This window comes from Montipora foliosa, chromosome 10 (genome assembly GCF_036669935.1).
Source record: "Montipora foliosa isolate CH-2021 chromosome 10, ASM3666993v2, whole genome shotgun sequence".
NCBI classification, from domain to species: domain Eukaryota; kingdom Metazoa; phylum Cnidaria; class Anthozoa; order Scleractinia; family Acroporidae; genus Montipora; species Montipora foliosa.
The window spans coordinates 36453974-36476377 of NC_090878.1; the positions used below are offsets into that span (position 1 = coordinate 36453974).

The following is a 22404-nucleotide window of genomic DNA, read 5'->3' on the forward strand; positions in this document are numbered from 1 at the left end:
AATGGGTCGCTCTCTAGGAGCTGCTAATAATAATAATAATAATAATAATAATAATAATAATAATAATAATAATAATAATAATAATAATAATAATAAATAAATGATTTTAGTATATACTAAAACAGTGGATAGCGTTGAACTCGCGCGCTGATTGGCTACTCAAACTCCAGATATCCTTTGCTATTCACCTCCGAGCAATTCGCCCGGAATTTGGGCCCGCAAATGTTGTAATCTTTGCAGGAATAAATGAGTTAAAATCATCTTTTTGTGCAATATTATCTCACTGGTTGAATATATACTAAAACAACTATTCACCTCAGTGTCGGTGGCTAGTGATAGATATTTACCTCGCCGCTTCGTGGCTCGGTAAATATCCACCACTAGCCACCTCCACTTCGGTGAATAGTTATTAACTACTGGCTACAAAGATTACAGCAGTTGCTGTTGTTGGTTAAAATGTCTGCAAGATTCAATTTTCTTATTTTTGTTATAAAACGGGTAAACTGGGGGAATCTCTTTTAGTTACGGTACGTTTTGACCATAAGAATGGCCCAAGATATCTAACAGAGTGCTTGCCGTAGCGTGTAGCTCTAAAACGTGGTAATACGAAGTCACTATTCCGCAGCGAGTGTGTAGCACCTTTTCGGACAAATAGATCGGAAACACAATCAGGTAAGAGACAATGTTTGACTTTGTACATAAGTGCTGTGATATCTTGAAGCCGTCTGTTATATATCAAGAAGGTATATCAGCACGTCGTAGAAGTTCTTGATATGTGTCGGAGTGGGATTTATATATCACCCTTAGGGCTCTTTGCTGTATTCGTTCTAGCTTCCTTTTGTCGGATGACTTGCAAAAATGCCAAGTTAAGTAACATTAAGTTAAATAGAGTAGTATAAAAGATTCATACAGTAGTAGCTGAGCCTTACGGGGTATTAAGTTTCGAAGACGACAGAGTACTCCGACTTTCTGGCTTGCCTTAGTACATACTAATGCTCAGTGAAGTTGAGATTATCGTCCATATGAATTCCTAATAGTTTGATTAGTTCCGTGTTCGCAATGTCCAGATTGTTTATATTCAGCATCCTGTCACTCTTGTCCTCATCGAGTTTCCATGGATTAATGTTTAGAGACTGAAACTTGTCTGGATTAGCCAGTCGAAAATTAATTGTATACCACGACAGTGCTTGCTGGCCATGAGTTTTTATTCTACTTCTTACTGTTTCACGGTCCGTTCCTTTGACGTACATTTGATGGTCATCAGCTAGCGTACATAGTTAGATTTGCGTCTTTAACATGAGCTGACATATCTTTCTGGTAGATGTTACATAGTAAGGGACCGAAAGACGATCCTTGAGGACATCCCCGTTTCATCTTTATCAAGCCACTAGTAGCGTCACACATTTTTACTCTGTTTAGTCTGTTGTCGAAAAACGATCGCATAAGGTTAAGTGATCGCCCACCAAATCCATGAGCCTCCAATTTCTTTATCGTCAGGGAATGGTTGAGAGAATCAAAAGCCTTGCTTATATCTGTAGATAACACTGATACCAGTTCCTTGCTATCGAAGGATTGTTTCCAATCCTCAATCAGCGTAAGCAAGTTTGTTTCGCAGCTGTGTCTTTTTCTGTAGGCTGTCAATGTACAACGTTTCAACATAATGGCTAGTCACCTGATTGCTCAGCAAAAATTCAAATATTTTATCGACAGCTATGAGAGAAGTGATAGGGCGATAATGGTATCCACACACCCATCTTCCATTCGCTAGGCCAGGTACTCTGCTGTATGCAGTTGTTATAGAGACTGGTCAACGATGCTGCTGTTCCTTTAGCCACATTCTTGAGATTTTGGTGGTAGTCCTGTGTCCCATCCACTGGACTTCTTTGAATTAATCTTTTCCAGTCTTAACACTGCTGTGGTCACTGTGGTCCTCTTCCGTAAAATTATCTACGTGATCTCCTCCGATACCTAGTGCAGTATTGGCGAAGTAGTTGGCGAGTATCTCTGCCACTTCCATATAATCCTTTACTGTATTATCACCCTCCGTTTTAAGGTATATTGCAGCCGATTCTTTGCTCTTGTTACTAATAAAAGGTTTGAACTTGTCGTAATATTTCTATGGTCTTGATTTATGTTCGTCCGTCTTAGCGTACCAGTACGCTCGGATTGCTTTTCTGCGTTCCCTTGTAGCTATATTTCGATACTTCCCTTTCAGTTCCAGATTCTCAGTGGTGCGGTCTTTGGCAAACGTTTTAGCATACTCCCTTTTGTTTCTCAAATTCCTTTTGCATTCCTGTGTCCTGTAAGGAATATCCTTTTCCCTCACTCTTTTCCTTTTGACTCGCGCGTGCTGATTGGCAACACTTTCAAATAGTCCTCTCCAATAATCATATTTGTCGTCTACGCAGGTGAAGATGTCACCAACTTGCCAGGCAGGGTTCATTAATTAGATCTTGATCAAACAGTTCGAAGTCAGTATTCTTAGTTTGCCTGAATATTGTGGTCTTAGGCTTGTGCTTACAAACTTTATCTGTCATTTCTCCATAGATCAAGTAGTGGTCGCTGATTTCGGGGTTATACACCCCGCACCTAGTAAACAACTCTGGGGTGTTAGTGAGCAGGACATCCAAAGCGTTTGGGAATGCATTGTAACTCTGGTAGGCTCAGTTCTTAGGCATGTCAAGTTATATACTTGCTTCAGGTCCTTAAGCATCTTCCCCTGACCTCGATCAGGAACAAGCCGGTCCATATTCAAGTCAGCCAAAATAACTATGCACTGCTTTTGAAGGCACGCCCACTGACAAATATCATTCATTTCGACCTCAATGTTTTGCTGGTATTTTGATCCACTGGGATAATTGTTCTTTCTGGAGTTTTTAATTTAGTCGGCCTGTAAAGCCCAAAGAACAGTATTTCGCTCCTTCCTATATTGCATTCAACCGCTATAGCTTCCAGCGTCTTATAGGCTTTTGGAAGTTTCAGTTTCTTAGAGGGTATATAGTCTTACAAAAATAAGCAATGAGCCCACCTCCTCCTTTGACTTTGTCTTTGCGATAAAGCTGGTATCCTTGTATTTGAACTGGTGAACAGGATACGAACGATCAATTTTGGTTTCCGATACAATAAGTATGGGGACTTCCAGTTCGTCATTCAGTAATTTTAGTTCTTCAAACTTGTTTTGTATGCTGTTAATATTCAAATGTGCAACAAAGCGATATTCGAATTGTTTTTCCTTTCTTCGAGAATCGAACTCACCTGGGAATTAGGAAGGTCCTCATTAGCATAATCGCTTTCAAAGTAGCTCGTTTCCATCGTAGTATTAGTTGTTACTTGAATGTTGGAATCTATTTCAAACGGGTAATCCATGGTCGCGTAGGGAAGACTGCTCAATAAACATGTCCTGTCGATGTCAGGATAGTCCAAATAGTACGCAGCCTTAGTTAGACCTAGACATTTAGCATGCACCCATGAATTACAATCGGCACATAGCAAGGCATCTTGATTCGATCGAACATTCTTTCCTCACTCCCTGCAGGGATATTCTTGGTCCCGGATTTGTTTGAACGTCTCCCGCGTTAATGATGCAATGGAGTTGAAAAGTACTGTTACCGTTCGCAGTTTAGTTGATCCTCGAAGGTAAAAATGCGTTTTCGCGGCCACGACCTCGCTGCCTGACATCTTTCAAAGTTTCGGCTTCTTGTATCACCGCTCTCGCCACCCATCTCACAGCAGAACGCAACCCATAAGATAGAAATGTATCTTCCTCGTAGCAGAAGTTCAGCAAGCCAGTGACGAGCATAGAAGTCGCAGAATCAACGCTTTGCTTCCAGTCGCCATGTTGGCCGTATTGAATCTCTGTATCCGTATCGAAGGAAGGGTTACGTTTTTTTATCCAGGAATTCGCCGTTTACCTCCTCGAGACCTCCGAAACCTGAAGACGAAATTGACTTTTAGAGACTTTAGCACATAAGATGACGGGACAAAACCAGCAGAACGTCGAATAGCAAGTAACTGAGTTCGAGTGTATATGTTGTAAGTTGCAGAGGTACAATATGCAAATTTAGAGCAGAACCATCCTCACAAGAACTTTGAGTTTTCGAAGGTTTAGCAATAGGACTGGGTTTCTTGGCTATATCCATAAAAATAGTGGTATCAAGCGGCGGCTCATGGGCAGGAACAACAAGCGCTATCTGGATATGCTTAGTCCATTTACAAAGTGGCAAGGTAGAGATCCTGTATCGACGAGATAGATTAAGGAGGCTCGAACCAGTTTTAACAATTCCAAGTGACGCTCTTATTAGAAGGATCGGCACCACAACGTTGTATCATGTAGTGGCAATATTGTGGTACCAATTAAATGAAACACGAATTATTGCTGAACAAGATACGGTCATTATTGTGACGTAGTATGTCACCGTGGCAACGGGAAAGCCCTGTAAAAACACCCTTTACTTTGTCTTTAGTTGCTTATATCTCAAAAACGAACTCGATGACCCTCATTTTTTCTTTTTGAAAAGTAATCAAAAGGGCATGATGAAACTTTCTGCAAAGTTTAAAAAATTCTGTGTAGTGGATTCAGAGCCACCTTAATTTTGCGATTCTTTAAAGGTAGCTCTGAATACTCTGGACATATTTTTTTTAAACGTTGCCGAAAGTTTCGTCGTGGCCTTCTAATCGCTTTTCAGCACAAAAAAGGGGTGTCACCGTGTTCGTTTCTGAGATATGAGCAACTAAATCCAAAATATAGGGTGTTTTTGCTGGGCTTTCCTGTTGCCAAGGTACCTTATTACATCACAATAATGATCGCATCTTGTTTGGAAATAATCGGTGTTTCATATGGTATCATAACATTGCTGTTACGTGATACAGTGTTGTAGCTTTATTCGATCTAAGCAGAGAGTCTTCTAAGTGTTGAAACCCTTTCGAACCTCGGTCCTTAACTAGCAAACCATGTGTTGCAGAAATAAATGCAAGAATCTTCATTTGCTTCGCTACAGCTTTTCTGGTTTCCACACATCCCAAAACCACCTCCATGCGATGGAAAAACGTCAAAAACAGTATTCCTTGAGATAAAATAGAATGAAACAAGCAGAGCTAAATACCGTGGAGAGTAAACAAATTGAAGGCATCGTAGCGTCAATGGTTTCCGACAAGTCTCCCGGGATTGATAAAATCCCTATTCGCGTTATCAAAGACTGCCTCGCACCGATCCTCCGAACAATCACCTCTATAGTTAATTGCTCAATTGAAACATGCACCTTTCCCTCGGAATGGAAAATAGCCGAAGTGATACCTATTCCTAAAGAAGGCGATAACGAAAAGGAGAATAACAACAGGCCTATTTCACTTCTTCCTGAAGAGAAATGGCGGTGAAACATGCTGCGGTTTCCTCTTGTTATGTTCGCGTCGTGCGCTTGCTCGTTACGGTTTTCAAATGATTGACAGTTTTCTTTACTGGTGCAGTCATCGAAACCAGAAAAGCAGCGGGATCAAAGGAAGCTGCCAGGCCCCTCCCCACCCCCCCCTCCTGATGTAATCAGATTACATAGTGTTTTTTTTGTTCTGATTTATGAAAAGATAATTTCATTCCCAAAGTTCAACCTTTCGAGTGAAAGCTGAACTTCTTTTGTATGACAAAATTTTCACAAATTTAAAGAAATCCTATTGGTTCAGATCTAAAAAAACATTTGCGATGTTCGCTATATGTTTATTAAACGAACTAGTTGAGAAAGCAGTCTTTATGAGTACTTGTAAATACAGTGGAACCCCGCCTTGCGGTCATCTCTTTATAGGGTCACCTCGCTACTACGGCCTAATTTTTTGTCCCGGTGAAACGCCCTTACATTTTCTTATAAGAAAACGGGGTCCGGCTGTACATATACCTTACTTGAGCTTTTAAAGACAACACGAGCAGATATTTAACCACTTTCTTAGGATTTTTGCGAACCCTTTACAAGACTTTTTCGGACTGGTGATGAAGCGTTTTGATTGGCTTATTTCTGAGTCACTGGCCATTTCAGTGTATATATATTTTTCCCATATTAAATGTCGCCAAACACAAGTTACTGTTCCAAGGCATTCTTGCTTGTTATAGAAACAAAGAAAACTAAAAAATATATAAAAGTGTGCAGCGACTTAATGAAGGGAATTTGGTAACATTTTTTAAGCTTTCAAACCAGTTTGACTTAGCTATAGTAGGACAAGTCACAAGGACCATATTTGGTTCACTGTGGCTAGATGTTTGACAAAAATCGCGATGGGACTTAGGACTAAACGCAGGGACTACTGAGTCCCCTAGTATCTGCGTTATTCATGTAATCTGGTAACAATCAGTTCTGTAGTTCTAGACTATTGCATTTCAGGCTTGAACTATCTTGTAGCTTTTCAAAGGCGAAACAGAGATCCTTTTCAGAGCTTTCGATCTAATGTGAAATCCATATAAACTCCCATCGATCAAGCTCGATACATAGCTCGATATTACCCGGCGACGCAAAGATATGGATTTTATTTTCAAGTGGTAAAAACAATATTGAGTGAGTAAAATAGTCTTATTTAACTTTCATGCTGTTATTTTACATTTTAGGACTTTAAAGCACACAGTGCGGCGAGTTTAACTAACTCAATGCAAAGGGAATCTAGATATTGATTATTATTTTCCAGAATCTCGCTGTGAGGGTAGTAGCTATGCTGCTGGTGCTTTCACGTTCAAACTTTTTTCCACGTCAACAGAAAGCGTTCAAATGCGAGGCAAACCACGATGATACAAAACAAGTCTTTCTTTATATGCCCTCAGTTTATTTGAAAGTGTGCAAATGAAATGAAAAACAAATCCCATATTTTATGTCCTTTATAGTTTAGATTATTGTTTCGTTATTATTTCTTAAGCATTTTAAATCCGAAAACCCTTTTCTTAATCAAGATACAAATAAGGAAAAAACCAGTGAAATTACGAAATTTTTCCCATCCGCTCCAGGTTGGCATAGCAAAAATCCTGAAGACTGGTAGCCAAGATTACATTTGCGAGTAAAAAGCTATCATAATAAAAACCCCTTAACGAAGCTACAAAATCTGTTAGGATCTGAAAAAAGCACTCCAAGATGTCTCAGATATAGATTGCGTAAATATCGACGCAGGCTCTTCCCCGATTGTCTCCCTCGCTAACATTCATCAAATCTTCGCCATACCACAGGCGGAGCTCTTGGCCTGACTGGACCGAATAAGGGTTAAAAAACGACAACTCAAGCTCCGGAGAGACCGAGGTGTATCCGGGAACTTTGGACCATTTAGCACCATGAGCAACAATGAACTGGCTTTCCGGCAAAAGAACATGATTGGTCGCAGTTGTTATGACAACCGCGATCTTGTCACCGGAGTAGTAGTCACCACAGCCCCAGTAGGACCAGTAGGAAACGTGGTGACTGTCGCACGTCACGTAACCATACAAGTGAACCAATTTTACTGCAGCGAGCTTTCCACCAGAGACGTAGTGGACGGAGAATTTGCCAAACTCTTGATTCTTCGCACCAAAACAAACTGGAGCGAAATTCATCTTTCGCCATCGATCTGTAAATAGCAACAGAGAATACGTGTCGTATTAGTGAGGCTTTCGATTCGTGGATCTACAGAGTGGCGCGGTCTGCGTGAGCATACTCACAGCCAATCTTATAGCCTGCAAACTTTTTTTCTTATTATGGTGCAATTGCTTTATAAATTTTACCCTAAAAAAAAATACAAACCCGAGTTGTGTTTCCCAACAGTTCTTCTGGTGATAAGCGAAGATTCTTGGAAAGCGTTTGAGAGTTCCGAGCCTCTCAGCAAGCCTGGGTTCCGACCAGGCCCTTCACTCCTGTCAACTTCGGCTGGAATTTTCACAGCCAGCAAACCAAGGATAAACACGAAAAGGCAAACTACAATGGAGTTCATAGTGTCAGGACTGATTTGTTAGTGTCGGCTTCTTCACATATGTACTGGACTGATTAACTCGAGTATGGAATTTCGCCTTCTGCGCTATAATTTTAAGCCTCTCTAAGATCGTGTTGAAACAAGATTTTGTTTATCTTTTCTTTAAATTTGCAGTCTATTTTCAGCTATTGTATAAAGCACACTGCATTTTATATGCAAACAGGGTGTTTACCTTACAAACAACACTGACAAACTTTCGTTCTGACTTCACATATCGCGAGCACGAAGCCAGAACTCGACAAACTATTACATTCATCTACTAACAAATACTACTTGTAATTATATAAAGCAGGCAGGGCAATCAGAACTATCGTCTCGGCTTCATACAACATTTTAGTCTCGCGAAACTCACAGTGCAGCTGACAGTGGACTGTTCTGGCTCGCGCTCGCGTTTAGTTTTTTACCAAGTGCCACGTCAACACAACTTAAGTTCTTCCTGTCCGTTATTAGCCTTAGGACGCTAATTAATTTGGGTTTAGAACTCGGAAAAAGCCTTCTCGTTTTTCCTAGTTATTCTCTCTCTGTCATACAAGCAAAACATGTTTAAAATATTGAAAGAATGGGGGATTTGAAATCATGTTTTTAGCATACAAAATTTACAAATGCAAATTTTAAGATCGGAAACGCTGATCACATTGGTCGGTGTTCCTTTTTCCAAAAATCAATATTTGTCTTCCGGCGTCGATAACAATTTGCTAATTGAATTATGAGACATAAAGCGCTAAATGCATGCTGTGATGATTCTTTGCAAAAAACAATCTGCTTTTATCAACACATCACTGAAGAAACAAAAATGAATTTCCCAGGCTAACAAGTGAAATCCCAACTTTTCAGACTTTTCGAACCCTGACGGGTTTGCGGAATTCCCGATTATTCAAGCAAGTTAAGAGAAATTTACTCTTGTTTTTCCCGACCTCGCACGTTTTTCAGTTGGACCAATTGATATTTCAGTTCACATATACATGTAGGTGGTTCGAAAGTAAATTCTTGATGAAACGGTTGATAGCAAAAACAACAGGATTGTGTTTGAGTTTGGCCGGACAACTTCTGACCATTTCTTCGACTTCCTGTTCAGCAGAGTCGAGAGACAAAAAAAATTGACGGAAAACATTGAATCATGTAAAAACATCAGTACTTTGGAGTAAAATATGCGGGGAAAATATTGAGAAAATGCGCTCATAATTTTCGGGAATACCCGGGTGATTTCTTCGGAAATGGAGTAGTCTAAACATTGTAGAATATTAGAGCTGTAGCCATTTGCTTTCCTGGCTCAAATAGTTTCTTAAAGATGTAGATGATATTAAGTGTGAAAAATTGTTGTTAAGTCTATAGACTGACAACTTCTTCAGGATAAAAATTAAAACAAGATTATTAGAAACGTTTTGGTCTTTAATTTCTTTAGAAGTTTCAGCACGCATTTGTACGTGTTCTTAATCTTCCTTATATACAATGTTTGATATCATGAAAAGGTCTTTAGGAGAATTACGTAACTTCCAACTTGCGTTAGAGTAGACTCGACCTGATTGATTGACTGGCTGCCAAAGGAATAATGTATCAGCTATCCACCATCTCATACTTTGAGTGCTTTCGTAAAATAATCATGATCAAAATATAACACTTTTTTACCTGGATTAGTCTCACTGTTCTCCTCAGCTGAATGGCCTGCAACTTGAACCCATTGTTGCCCGTCACAGTATTGCAACTCCATTCCCTCCATGCGTAACAAACCCTTGATATTAGCCGTACAATTTCCAGAAAAACCCTTCACATGGACATTCTTTGCGAAAAAAGATTTTAATTATAACATGATTGACATTGTTTACATTTTATTTCATTTGGGCGGCCGAGCTAAGCCAATCACAAGTTGGGATTGATGTAGCTTGGCATGGGCGATGAAGTGAACCAATCACAGCGCGAGCACTAAGCGCGGGCAAAAAAAAAAAACGAGTGAGCAACTAGCTGGGAACATGATTCAGGGAAATGACGAGAGAGTTCATAGCCAATCAACAAGGGTAGAACTGAACCAAATGGCAAAAAGCATAAAGCGTAACGAAGCGCTAAGCAACTGATTACGAAATCTGTAAAAACGCGGGTGATAAAGAATTTTACTTTGGGGACGTCAATTTGGTTTATGGTTGTTTCGCTCGTAATTCGTTTCGCCAAACAAGGTTGTTTCGAATCGACAGAAGTGTGTGCAATCCCTGTGATAACGAAACGACTTGATTGTGGGTGAATCACTTTTTGACGAAACGACTTGCGGGCGAAACGACCGGATACCCTCACTTTGAGTAATCCGGCGTAAAATGTTTTAGTAGATTCATATCCTCAATGTCTTCTTGTTATTTATTTCAGCATGCGTACGTGATGTGTTGGGTAAACTAAAGAACGCCAGGTCCAGCCTCCAATTTGCCATTGCAAGTCACAGTCTTTTTACAGTTTTCCTAACTGTCGCAGTCTATTCATCTTCGACCCTACAAACTGTCTAAAGTATCCATTACCACTGTCACCCAAACAAAGCATGAAAGCGTCTGCTGTAACGCTAAGATTTGCGAGAGGATGTAAATTGAAGTCTAAGCTGACCATTCGCTCGAATAGCTCGGTCTTTTTGACGTTAATAACAAACTGAAAAGCGGAATGTCTGGCCCGGAGATCGTGTGAACTTTGCTCAGTGACAATCTCTTTTAGTTCATAATCTCATGAGCAGAAAAGGTGGAACAAAAAAAATACCTGAGAACCAGAAGAACCGAGGTCTCCAATCGGGATATGCACTGGATCATCATGATACGAATGATGCGATGAACCGGAAACAGTATTCGTGCTGTTTGGAAGTAAGAAGAAAATAAGATAACAAATTCTTGGTTTGTATCCACGTGATGAAAAGGGCATGTTTGTGTACAAAACAATGGCAGGAACCCATGACCCGGAGCCTACAACTCTACTGTGTTCGTGCAACGGCGTTTTCACAGAACGATTTATTATTAGATTGAATTTCCCGCGAAAGAGACTCCCAGAGGAGCCCGATGGCCAATTACAAGAAATTAAGCTGACGTCATAGGGTCACCGAACCGGAACTGCCTTTGTTTTTTGACCTAAGGGCTACTCTAAAAATAAACCTACTTGTGAAAACGCCGTTTCACAGACGCTGTATGGAAGTTGCACGCTCCAGATGGGCTCCTGACAATGGAAAATGGCCCCACAGGTTTTGCATTATCCCAATAGGCATTTTACTTCATTGTTCTGTACGCCAACCGCGACCGAGAATGCAATTCAATAGACCCTTTGCATAAATGGCGCCCAAATTTGAATAATGACAATTTTATGGGTGACGTCAACGATATCTTCGCTATGGTGGATTCGATAGCTACTCGATGGATATCATGCATGCATTAACCACCAATGGTCGAACGATCATTAGAGAGATTTGACATCACGTTTACATGAAACAGCAAAGGAAAAACGGTTGGCTACTGCTGGTCGAAGTTCTTTTATTAAAACAACTCTTTGTCTTTGTAAGAGTTGTACGACATCTGTAGACAACAGGCAAAAAAATGAGCTAAAGGTAATCCAGTTGATTTGATTTTTGGCAAAACGCAAATTTCAGCCTGCTTTTGCTGCTTGTGATGCTGAATTATTAACGGCCAAAATCGTCGCGAGACAAGTTGCAAGAGCCGTTGCCAAAAGTAGAATTAAGTTCTACTTTCGTGCAACTTGTCTCGCAACGATTTTGGCCGTTACAGGGTATGTCACACTGCGAAATGTTTCGTGCAACTTGTCCCGCCACAATGTCGCTAAAACAATGCGATACAAGTTGCACGAAACCTTTCACAGTGTAACAGCGCCTTACGTCGCAACTACCGTGACGTCGGCCAAGGCAGTGGCTACGCCAAAAAGGCAAGAATCTTATGGGTTAAAGAGAAAAGTAATCATGCAGCTCCCATTTTAGTGCATTTCTTTGCTGAACTGTGCAAAACAACAAAGTGAAATTAACCAAATTTTAGGATTTGGCGACAGCGTGAGTATACCACAAGGAACTGTTCATTTCCTATCTTCACTTTAAAACCGTTTGCACAAATTAGTTATAGGATAGTTTCAGGCTCATATAGATGGTTTGCCAACAAGTTCTAGAGAAACAGATAACAATGATGTAATGCTGGTACCGGTGGACGAAAAAAAGGAACTATAGGTGGTGATGACGTAATGTGAAAACCACCCATTGGCCGAGTCGAAAAATACCATAATATTCTTTGTTTGTCCCCCCAAATAGACCAATTTCGATATATTAAAATTCAGTCCTAAACAAAAGGCATCATCTCGAGGCTCTGGGGAGTAAATAAAGGATTTGTATGAGTTTATTCGCCAGAGCCTCGAGATGATGGCTTTTGTTTAGGACTGGATTTTAATATATCGAAATTGGTCTATTTTGCATAAGCATTGTGTCCTTTTTCTCTTGCGACTTAGAACAATGTTTACACAAATGTTGGGTGGACAAATAAAGATTATTATCGACCATGAAATTATGTATGAAATGGATCATATATGAACTGCGGATATGAAATCAAGTGAAGCTATGATCCTCGCAGTTATGAAGGCAATTTTTGCAATTGCGTAAAGAAGCCTGAAAATTTCAGAACTTCAACGGGGTTTGAAACCGTGACCTCGCGATACCGGTGCGACGCTCTAACCAACTGTGCTATGAAGCTATGAAGCCCAGTTGGTTAGAGTGTCGCACCGGTATCGCGAGGTCACGGTTTCAAACCCCGTTGAACTCCTGATTTTTCAGGCTTCTTTACGCAATTGCAAAAATTTCCTTCATAACTGAGAGGATCATAGCTTCATTTAAAGATTATTATGGTATTTTCCGCTTCGGCCAATTGTCTGACAACGCTAAAAGGATGGATGATATTTACGTTGGCGCGAAGTTTTTTATTCTGAAGTGGCGTCTTCAAGAACACTGCCAATGCGATGAGAGATATTAAAACCCCTTTTACACACGTAATTGGCACGGTACTCCAAAAAAGCGGCAAGCCGTTGCCAATACAACAATGGCGAGAACGTCACCAATTTGGGCAAAAACAATTCGGGAGTTTTTGCTTACCATTTGAACAAACCTAGTACCAACCGGTTTCCCCTTGTAAATGGTAAACAACCCGTGAAAAACTTGAGGATAAATTATCTCCCTTAAGTTAAGCGCCCTTCCGATCAGTGGCTAGTACAAACAAATTTCTAGTTTCTAAAAAAACTGTGGTGCCGCGTGAAACTGTGTGAAACAAGGAAATTTGGCTTTATCAAACGAGTTGATAAAGGTCGAATTACCACCGTGAAAGATTTGGAAAGCTGACGTCTCGTCTGTTTCTTCAGTAAAAAATATCATTGACAATCATTGATTTGTGTTACCCTGAAAACAGGTTCAAAAACCAGCCAATCAAAACAAGCGGATGGCAGTTTTGGAAGTGGCTTTTCTTACCCAAAAAGTTTTGGAACTTGTTCAAGAAACGCCGAGCCCATTTTATGACCGTGACGTTTTGTAAGTGAAAGTTTTAACAGAATTGTGCCTTTTTTTTCGTTCTCGCAGGTTTTAATTAAATCGACCAAAAAAATTAATTAATCAATTTGGCTAGCTATCGTGTTACTCAGGACACAGACGCAATGATCTTTTTCCGAGCAGTCTTCGTCAATCATTCAATATTGATTCAATAATCAGTTCAGCTGGTAGAAGGAAATAAAATGTTATAGTTAAGCTTTCAACTTATAGCCACGGTCGGCTTATCACGAGGTAAATAACAAAGGTATTGAGAATAAAAATGTACTTACTGAATACTCGCAAAGAGAATAAAAAGCGATATCGCCAGATACATTTTTCTTGGGAGATCAATTCTACTAACAGTGATGTTCGCACCGAATGAGCTTTTGCAAAACACCGCAAACGGGAAAAAATTCCAATGCTAATCCGCAGACAAAAGCTTGCGTTACCATTACTGATATTGGCATGGGGTCCCGCTTGAAAGGATTCAAGGACAAGTTAACTGTGCCACTATGATCAAAAAATCATTCTTCTTTTTTTCCTCAGATTTTGAAAGCGTGTTTGCTTAAAACCCGACTGGCAAAATTTTGAGCTTTGATTTTTATCCAAAGGCTGTTTCAGTTTTGAATGTAACGTTTGGATTTCACAGTCCGCCATTACTCACGTTCAAAACTGACCGATTGGACCTCAGAGGGTTGGATCTAGGGAAAGTGACGTCATTTACTCACTAGCTTAAAATTTCAGCGTGTTATTGCAACTTATTACTTCCGTGCTGCATATTAATTCAGCCGCGTACACACTCATTGCATTCTTAAACCAGTGAGTCTGACATCATTTTCTCCTCGACCCAGCTCTCTCAAGATTTTAAAGTTAGTAATGGCGGACCAACAAATAACAAAATTCAAGTTAAAATAAATAGGTGTCTTTTTAAAATCAGAACTTAAAACTTGGGTCACCTAGTGCTTAGTTAACATAGTTTTGAAATCCAAAGAAAAAGAAGAATTATTTTTTGGTCGTACCAGCACTTTAGGACTTCCTTGTTGTAGGTACAATTTAAATGCCTACAAACGACTTGTGAATCCCTTCGTGGTAAGATTTTAAACAGTTTAAGGTGGCTCAGACCGGTTTCAAAAATTGGAGGTAATGTGTTATTAGAAAGATGAACAGGTTTAGCCGTCGTTTTTGACTCATTTCACAAAGCAATGAGTGAAATAGTTGGGAAATCAAGCAACGAAGACGGCGACGGCAACGAAAACGTCATCTCAAAATATAAACTCGCCGTATTTTAATCGCTTCGTGACTATTTAAACCTTTTTAATATGACAAGGGTGTGGTAATTCCTACCACGGCCCTAATGACCTGCAACCCTAACTTGCAACCTCGGCCGCAACCTGCTCTTTACACCCTCGACTTTCGCATTTCGCTCAGCGGCGAAGGGCTGACGTTCGAAACCCCAACATTCGAATCTTTCTTACGATGGTTAATTTTATCAACTCCTTTAAGAGAGCCCATTTTTCGTGTTTCAGTCCGACCCCACCTACGTAGACCACTGGTCGGCCCCAAAGTATGACATCTTGCTGCTAGGCAACTATCACGTGGTTTCAATCGTACTTAAGCAATCGGACCCAAAGATGTAATGTAAATGGAAGATTATCAACTCCTCGCGCTGTTACTCGTGGCCTGGGGTTCCGTAAGCAGCATATATTACTGGTCCCTTGGTTTTTTGGTTTGTTATCTTTTCATGTATATTAACGATCTCCCGAATTGCCTCCGGGAGGCTTTCCCGGATAGGCCTTGGCGGATTGTGCTAGCATAATTGTCATAATTTTTGGCATAATTGGAGCAAAAAAGCAAATTTTTTTTAAACGAGCACTGCCCTGGCATAATTAACAAATTTTAGCACTTTTTGGGGAATAAATTCATAAAATTTAGTAAATATGGTGTGCCTCGAATTTTTTTTTTCACCTACAGAATTTTTTTAAATTTGAAAGACAAACGTTTTGAATTAATCTCAGCTAACATGCAAAAAATGAAAAAAATTCACCGTCCGGAAGCAGAGATATAAACGAGTAAAGTTGTAAAATCAGGAAAAATGAGGGGGTTACAAGATCGGTGTTTACGCATGCGTCACCCGCTCATTCGAGTGCACCCGCGAGTTGAGCTGAAGGTCAACACAAACGGATTTAAATGAATATTAAAGCGTAGAATTTTCGTAGTTTTCATGAATAGGAGATGTCTATTTATATTCATGTCTATAGGAATGAGAAGAAAGGAGAGCGAAATTAGCGGTATTTGCTTATTTCTTGTGACCCATTTGAATCACGAGCTGACGCGAGCAGCTTACAAATTGCGTGTGTGGGTACGCGCGCGCGCTCAGCTGAAAACCCTTTCGAGCCTCCTTAAGTTATTGGATAGTTTGCCCGTATTGTCTGCCACGTGAAAGAGATGAAATAATTGCGAAATATATTTATGTCGGCGCATAGTTATAATTATATTCTGAAGTGGCGTTTTTTTCGTGGACGCCGCCAGTGTGATGAGAGATATTTGATTAAATTAACCCCTTTTACACAGGTACTAAAACCAGCACGGCACTCCAAAATAGCGGCTCCATGCAGGGGCCAAAGACTAGAAGTGAACAACAGCCATATATTCCTGTCACGGCGTTTTCACAGACCGATTTATTTTTAGATTGTTGACCAATTAGTGCGCGTTTTCACTTCGTTGGCTCATACGCACAAAACACTTCAAGACATCTCAAAGTACTTGTGGACATTCCTGGACTACAAAACACTTGTAGAAATGAAAACACCTGCCCTGATTTTAAACTTGTTGCATGATGGAGATCAATTCGAATGCCTTCTGGCTTCCAAGGCAAAACCGTTTAACATAATACAATGATAATTTGAGTTTTAATTGTCTTGTATGACTACCAGGTAAATTCTTTAATATGCGTGCTCGGATCGTTCTGTTAATGTTCTTGCTTCAGTCGATAGTTGTTTGCGACAGGCATCCAGATTGTCTTTGCTCAAGTGACAAACTTAAATTCAGTGAAGGAATGCGTAGGGTCCTATAGAGCAGGACATCGATACTCGGCTATCTTAGCGGAGCTCCGCGTGCGCCGAAGGCGCGCGCGCGCGGAGCACCATTGTTAAGAAAATATGGTAACCCATCGATGCGAGAAATCTTGGTTTTATAGCCATGACGTCATCAACCGTCCCTACATACGAACGTACGTCCGTCCGTCCGTACGTCCACCCCTCCATGTATGCCAATGTGACCAGTATCATGCTAGTTTACAGCATACATCTTTGATATTGGACATCCATCTTTTAATCAATTCAAACATGTCAAAATAAGGTATCCGCTGACAAGTATCACGTGACCATATCGCAGGCTCAAGCTTAGAGCTCACCGAGGTCAGCTGTTTTTTTGAAGAGAACGATTCATAAACCCTACACGCAGTAAGAATAAATAACCAGGGAGCTCCGCTTTTAAATGAAGGGGGTAGTTTCTAAAGAAACTGTGGTGCTGCGTCGGTGGGGAAGTAGTACACAAAAATTTGGTTGTATCAACGGAGTTGACAATGTAAATTGGCCACCGTACAGAGATTCTAAAAGCTGACGTTTCGAGCGTTAGCCCTTCGTCAGAGCGAATCGAGGAATTATGGGTTACGTGTAGTTTGTATAGTAGAGTAGGAGCTACGCTATTGGTGGTAACATGGCAACGTGAAAAATAGGAATATATTAGTTAAATGAAAAGCGTTCGTTAATACCGTGAGGATTAAGGGCGACGATTTGGAAGATGAATTTTTGTTCCAGATTCTTCGGCTTTCCGTCGTACCTAGATGTAGGGAAAGGCCGCCTATAGCCATGTGTTTTTCGGAGTGGTTAGGGAGATTAAAATGTCGAGCGACTGGATTAGCTGCATCTTTGTCATTCTTCTCAACATCGCGAAGGTGTTCGCGGAATCGGTCACCTAGTCGCGTCTACCTGTGTCGCCAATGTATAATTTATTGCATAACGTACAGTTTATGCAATAAATGGCATTTGCGGAGGTACATGTGAAATGATCGGTGATCTTAACAGATCGCTTAGGTCCCGATATCTTGCTAGTGTTAACAGTGAAAAGACAAGTTTTGTATCGTGAGCGCGCGCATTTGAAAGTGACGGGTTGCTCGTTAGTTTTGAACGCGCTTCCAACTAAAAAGTTACCTACGTTTTTGTCGCGTTTGAATGAAATAAGTGGAGGTTGCAAAAAGATTCTACCAGTCTCGGGATCATTTTGGAGTAATTTAAAATTTTTTAAGAATGATACTTTTCACTGCGTGATTATGAGGATGGAAAGTGAGGGTGAATGGAATTCTGTCATTATCTTTTTCTGACGTTTGTAGCGATGACTGTCGATCAAATTGTTGGGTGCGATGATGGCCCGCTTTGACCACAGAGACAGGATAGCCACGTTTTTCGAAGAACTGGCACATCTCCTCTGATCATCACTACATAGACGTCGAAGGTATTAACGAACGCTTTTCATTTAACTACTATATTCCTATTTTTCGCGTTGCCATGTTACCACCAATAGCGTGGCTCCTACTCTACTATAAAAACTACACGTAACCCATAATTCCTCGATTCGCTCTGACGAAGGGCTAACGCTCGAAACGTCAGTGTTTAGAATCTCTGTACGGTGCAGTGGCGGATCCAGACCTTGAGCTAAGGTGGGGGGGGGGGGCGGTTTTTTTGAGTGTGTGAACCCAAAAAAAAATTTAGCCTCAATTTTTACCAGAATATATACTTAAGTACCAAAATAAGGGGGGGGGGGGGGGGGGGGGCCCCCCGGGCCCCTCCCCTACATCCGCCACTGCGGTGGCCAATTTACATTATCAAATTTTTGTGTACAAGCTCCGCTTCTAGGCTTGGTTAAATCTATATATTAATGTTTCTTTCTGTCTATCATGGAATTTCATGGACAATGAGGCAACTGAAATACTTCATTGACAGAAAACTTCATTTAAAAACGAGGAATCTGCAGAAACCTCGAAGCCATCACAGTCACTCACCTTCGCCTCGTGGCAACAAAAGTACTTGGGCAGCTCTCTCTGGGACTCTTTCGCTCCAAGAAAGTATAAAATCAATTGAATCGGCACCCTCAACTATCGCTATTTACGCATCTGCTCGAGTTCTTCCTTGTTACAGTCGACTCTCTTCGATCTAAAGAACACTCTCCTTCAAAATGGTTAACCAGGAGGAGTTCTTTGTTATCACATTAATGATGTTTTGAACAGACAAAAGAACAGGTCTGCTGAACCTACCACCACTGTTCCTAAGAAAGATATCTTTCTTGTCTTGTCTTATTTCGGCTTTCAAAGTGAAGCTCTTGCTCGACATGTTAAATCTTGTATCAGTAAGTTTTATGGCGGTGTTAGTTATATTTCAAAACACCTGCAGGATTAAGTTTTTTTTTCCTTACAAAGATCGTTTCAGTCGTTCTTAAAGATCTAAAATAGTATACAAAGCCATTTGTTGGGACTGTGATTCCTTCTACATCGGTAAGACAAAAACAAGATCGCATGAAGGGAAGTCCGAGCATTTCAAAGCTCTTACACAAGTCGGCCACGCCTCTGCTGTTGCAGACCATACTATTTCTATTAGTCATAACATCAAATGGGACCTTTTTGAAATCCTCGCTACTGGAAAGTCTGACTTGCAGTGTGAAATTAAAGAATCGCTATTCATCAGGGACTTAAAACCTTCTCTTCATGAAAACATTGGTAGTGAGAAGCTTTTTCTTTATTAATTTCTTCCGGAAGTATCAACTACCGGAAGTTACGATTTTGTTATAATACTTTGTAACTAGTCACGCTGAAGTTAACTAAAGCTCGGAGAAATGTTCGACTTCCTACAACCCCATATACATAATTTACCTAAAATTAACAAATAATTAATAATTTAAGATATCGCTCCTTTTTGGAATACCCAGTATAATTTGGTCTAGGAAATCTTGGCCTTGAATTCTAGTTTTTTTCTTGTATCCGAGAGCTCAAAAGAATAGAAGTTGACTCAAAGATATGGTCGATTTTCACAATGCAGCTGCGGCTTTTGTATGATATAAGCAGTTTGGCACGTAGACAAAAAGTAGGTAAGGTGTATAGGTGGTTACACATAAATTACGTCATGGCTGCCATGTTGAATTACACCAACAAAAGATCTTTAACCAGCTTCTTTTGTTTTCCATCCAAGAACTGTACATTATGCCATTGTTAAAATTGTCTCTAGAGGATGGTTGTAAACAACCTATTCCCTCTAAAAGAGGAATTACACGGAACAATCAAAACTCCACAACTCTATCACCAAACTCTGTTCGTATGATCTTTTTACCAAACTGTTTTGGGTTCTCTAGTTCTTTCGGGACAACCTGATCCATAACCTCTAACATCTCTTTGAGTTCATCAGCTATCTTGCAGTCCAGAGTCAGAAAAGAGGTTGCAATTCCAAAGTGACCCATCCGGCCTGTTCGGCCGCATCGATGAACATAGTCTTCTATACTTTCAGGCAAATCATAGTTTACAACATGCGTTACCTCTGGAAAGTCAAGACCTCGTGAACCGACGTCAGTAGCCACCAAGACATCAACTTTGCCATCACGAAATGCGCTAACAAGCTTAAAGCGATAATCTTGTGATTTTTCTGAATGGAGACCAGATGCATGGAACTGTTCATCCTTGAGTAACCCGGCGACATAGTCCACATTCTGAATGGACGACGTAAAAACAATTACAGGCGGAAATGGAGTGCTTCGCAGGACTTGGAGCAGTTTTGCGGGTTTTTCGCAATGATACAAAACATGACATTTTGTTGTATAGTTGGGGAAATCAGACCAGCTGGTCCTACTTGAATTGTTATGGGATTGAGCACTGCCGATCTTGCCAGTCTTTCTAAAGAGAGAGCCCATGCAGTAAACCACAACTTTCTTTCTGCTATTCGACCATCCCGATTGTATCAAGTCCATTACCAAAATTTTGAGCTAAGAAACTTATTGTTGCAACTGGCTTGTGACTCTGAAAGAACCTCGCAAGTCCACTTTCAATAGAGATCGAACGTACTTTACTAATCCATGATTATTACTAGTTTACGAGTTAAATCTAAAACTAGCCAATTTGACCAGCTCTGGTTACCAGGCTTCTGTACGAACGGACAGTATACACGTGTCTGTTCTTGTAAGTAATTGGACGAAAGTATCTGTAATCAATGCGGCCAACCCCAACAACGTAGACTTTGACCCCGAGTTTTGCGAACTGCCAGCGATGACGCCTCATGATGTGACAAGATCGCCCAGTTTGCCTTCCATTCACGATCACAACGAGAATATTCTGAACAAAGGAGTATTTGTATCTTTTCTTAAAGAAATAACGCAGTGCAGCGTTCATTCCCAGGTGAACACGTTGTCCGTTCTGGTTTGGATATCGAATGCAATCCAGTACTTTTAGCAACAAACCAAAAGAGCCGCATTTATTAAAACGAATGTGCAGTTGTGGTCGGCTTCCATAAGTCGCGACGCCGATGTGTGAGTTGTGCTTGGCGATCGTGAAGCGTCGAGCGATTGACTTGATGAAGGCCTTTTCGAGATGGAAGTTTCGTCGACCAACGTAGTAGCTCAATTTGTTGATGTAAATATAAGCGATTCTTAAATTATTTCGTCTGCATTACAAACAATGTTCACGACAAATTTGACTGAAAGCATAACTTACTCAGGCTCAAAGTTACTCTTTTGTAGGAGTGACGGTTTAATTCCTTTAATAATTTGTTATTAATTGTTTCGTCTAGAGCGGTTTTCAATTGTGTGTCGAAAGAAAGTAGCGAATTGCTTTGGTTTTGTATTGCTTCACTCAGTGATTGGTTCAAAGTTCTCGTGCCACTTTTTCAACCAATCAGAAGTGAAACTAAAACCAGTCGTGACTCGCACGTGCACAACTTCCCGCGCTTCGTGTCGGCTACGTGTAATTTTCTTCGAGTTTTGATTGGTTTACCGGATTGTCTCCGTCCTTTTTGATTGGCCAAAGTAATTACTTTGGTTTTGGTTTTACGACACTCGATTGAAACTCGCTCTATTTAACCCGTCTTTTCCTTAAAGCATTGGCCCCTGGGAGTGAGACCTAGCATATTTTAGAACTCTGTCTTACGCCAGATAATTTTACTCGTTAATTGGGGGCTTCGTAAAGGTCCTGAGGGGAGCAGCGGAGCGATCAGCGGATTTACCCCTCCATTAAGCACATATCTTGCTAAACTAGTCACTTTTATTTGAACACAACTCGCCACGATTATCCTTTGAAACACGCAAGGGTTGCGTTTGTACCCGATAACGGGTAGAGCCACGTTTTTCTCATTTTGCGATGATGTTATAGATCTTACCCGGTAGACCCAGCCGTTTTTCTGGGGTAGATACCAGTTTACTTGTAGAAGAATTACGAGTAGCTACAAAGAAGACATGATGAAGAAACGAGTGAGTTTTTATGAAGAAGCCTGAGCGAATCACGGGCGCACTTTCTAAAGAGAGAACATTCGCAAGGAAGAATTTTGGATATATTTGATAGACTTTATTAAACAATTTAGTAAACTTCTTTCTGAGGAAAAAGAGCAAACCTTTCAGGCGTAGCCGCCATTTTTGTAAACAATCGTTACCAATCCCCTCGTGTGTCTTAATCAAAATGGCTACGCGCATTAAAAGTTTACATTAAAAGTTTGAGTGTTTTCACTCACGTGACCAGAAACCTTGTTTTTCCAGTGAAACAAAGGAAAACGTTTGCATGATAATAGAGCTCAATTCCCAGAGGATTACTTGGGTACAACAACATGGTCGCCGTTCTGTTGTTTAGGTATAGTAACATGGGGGAGTCAGGGTGGCTTAGTGCATGGTTATCAACT

The 22404-nt window shown here is 40.5% G+C and overlaps 1 protein-coding gene and 1 pseudogene across 2 annotated transcripts; both read right to left on the reverse strand.

The window, feature by feature from the left end:
- Positions 1-6774: 6774 nt before the first annotated feature.
- On the reverse strand, positions 6775-13914 carry LOC137973273 (uncharacterized). Of its 2 annotated transcripts, XM_068820050.1 has the most exons (4): positions 13774-13914; positions 10690-10780; positions 9589-9739; positions 6775-7563 (listed from the first exon to the last, which is right to left on the reverse strand). In XM_068820050.1, the coding sequence occupies exons 1-4, from the start codon at positions 13815-13817 to the stop codon at positions 7103-7105; spliced, it is 747 nt and encodes a 248-aa protein (XP_068676151.1). In that variant the 5' UTR covers positions 13818-13914; the 3' UTR covers positions 6775-7102. The 2 variants fall into 2 exon arrangements, with proteins under 2 accessions (XP_068676151.1, XP_068676152.1); XM_068820051.1 differs by lacking the exons at positions 9589-9739; positions 10690-10780; positions 13774-13914 and adding an exon at positions 7737-7993.
- Positions 13915-19802: 5888 nt separating this feature from the next.
- The window catches only part of LOC137972869 (probable ATP-dependent RNA helicase DDX41), a 5366-nt pseudogene continuing 2764 nt past the window's right edge, over positions 19803-22404 (reverse strand).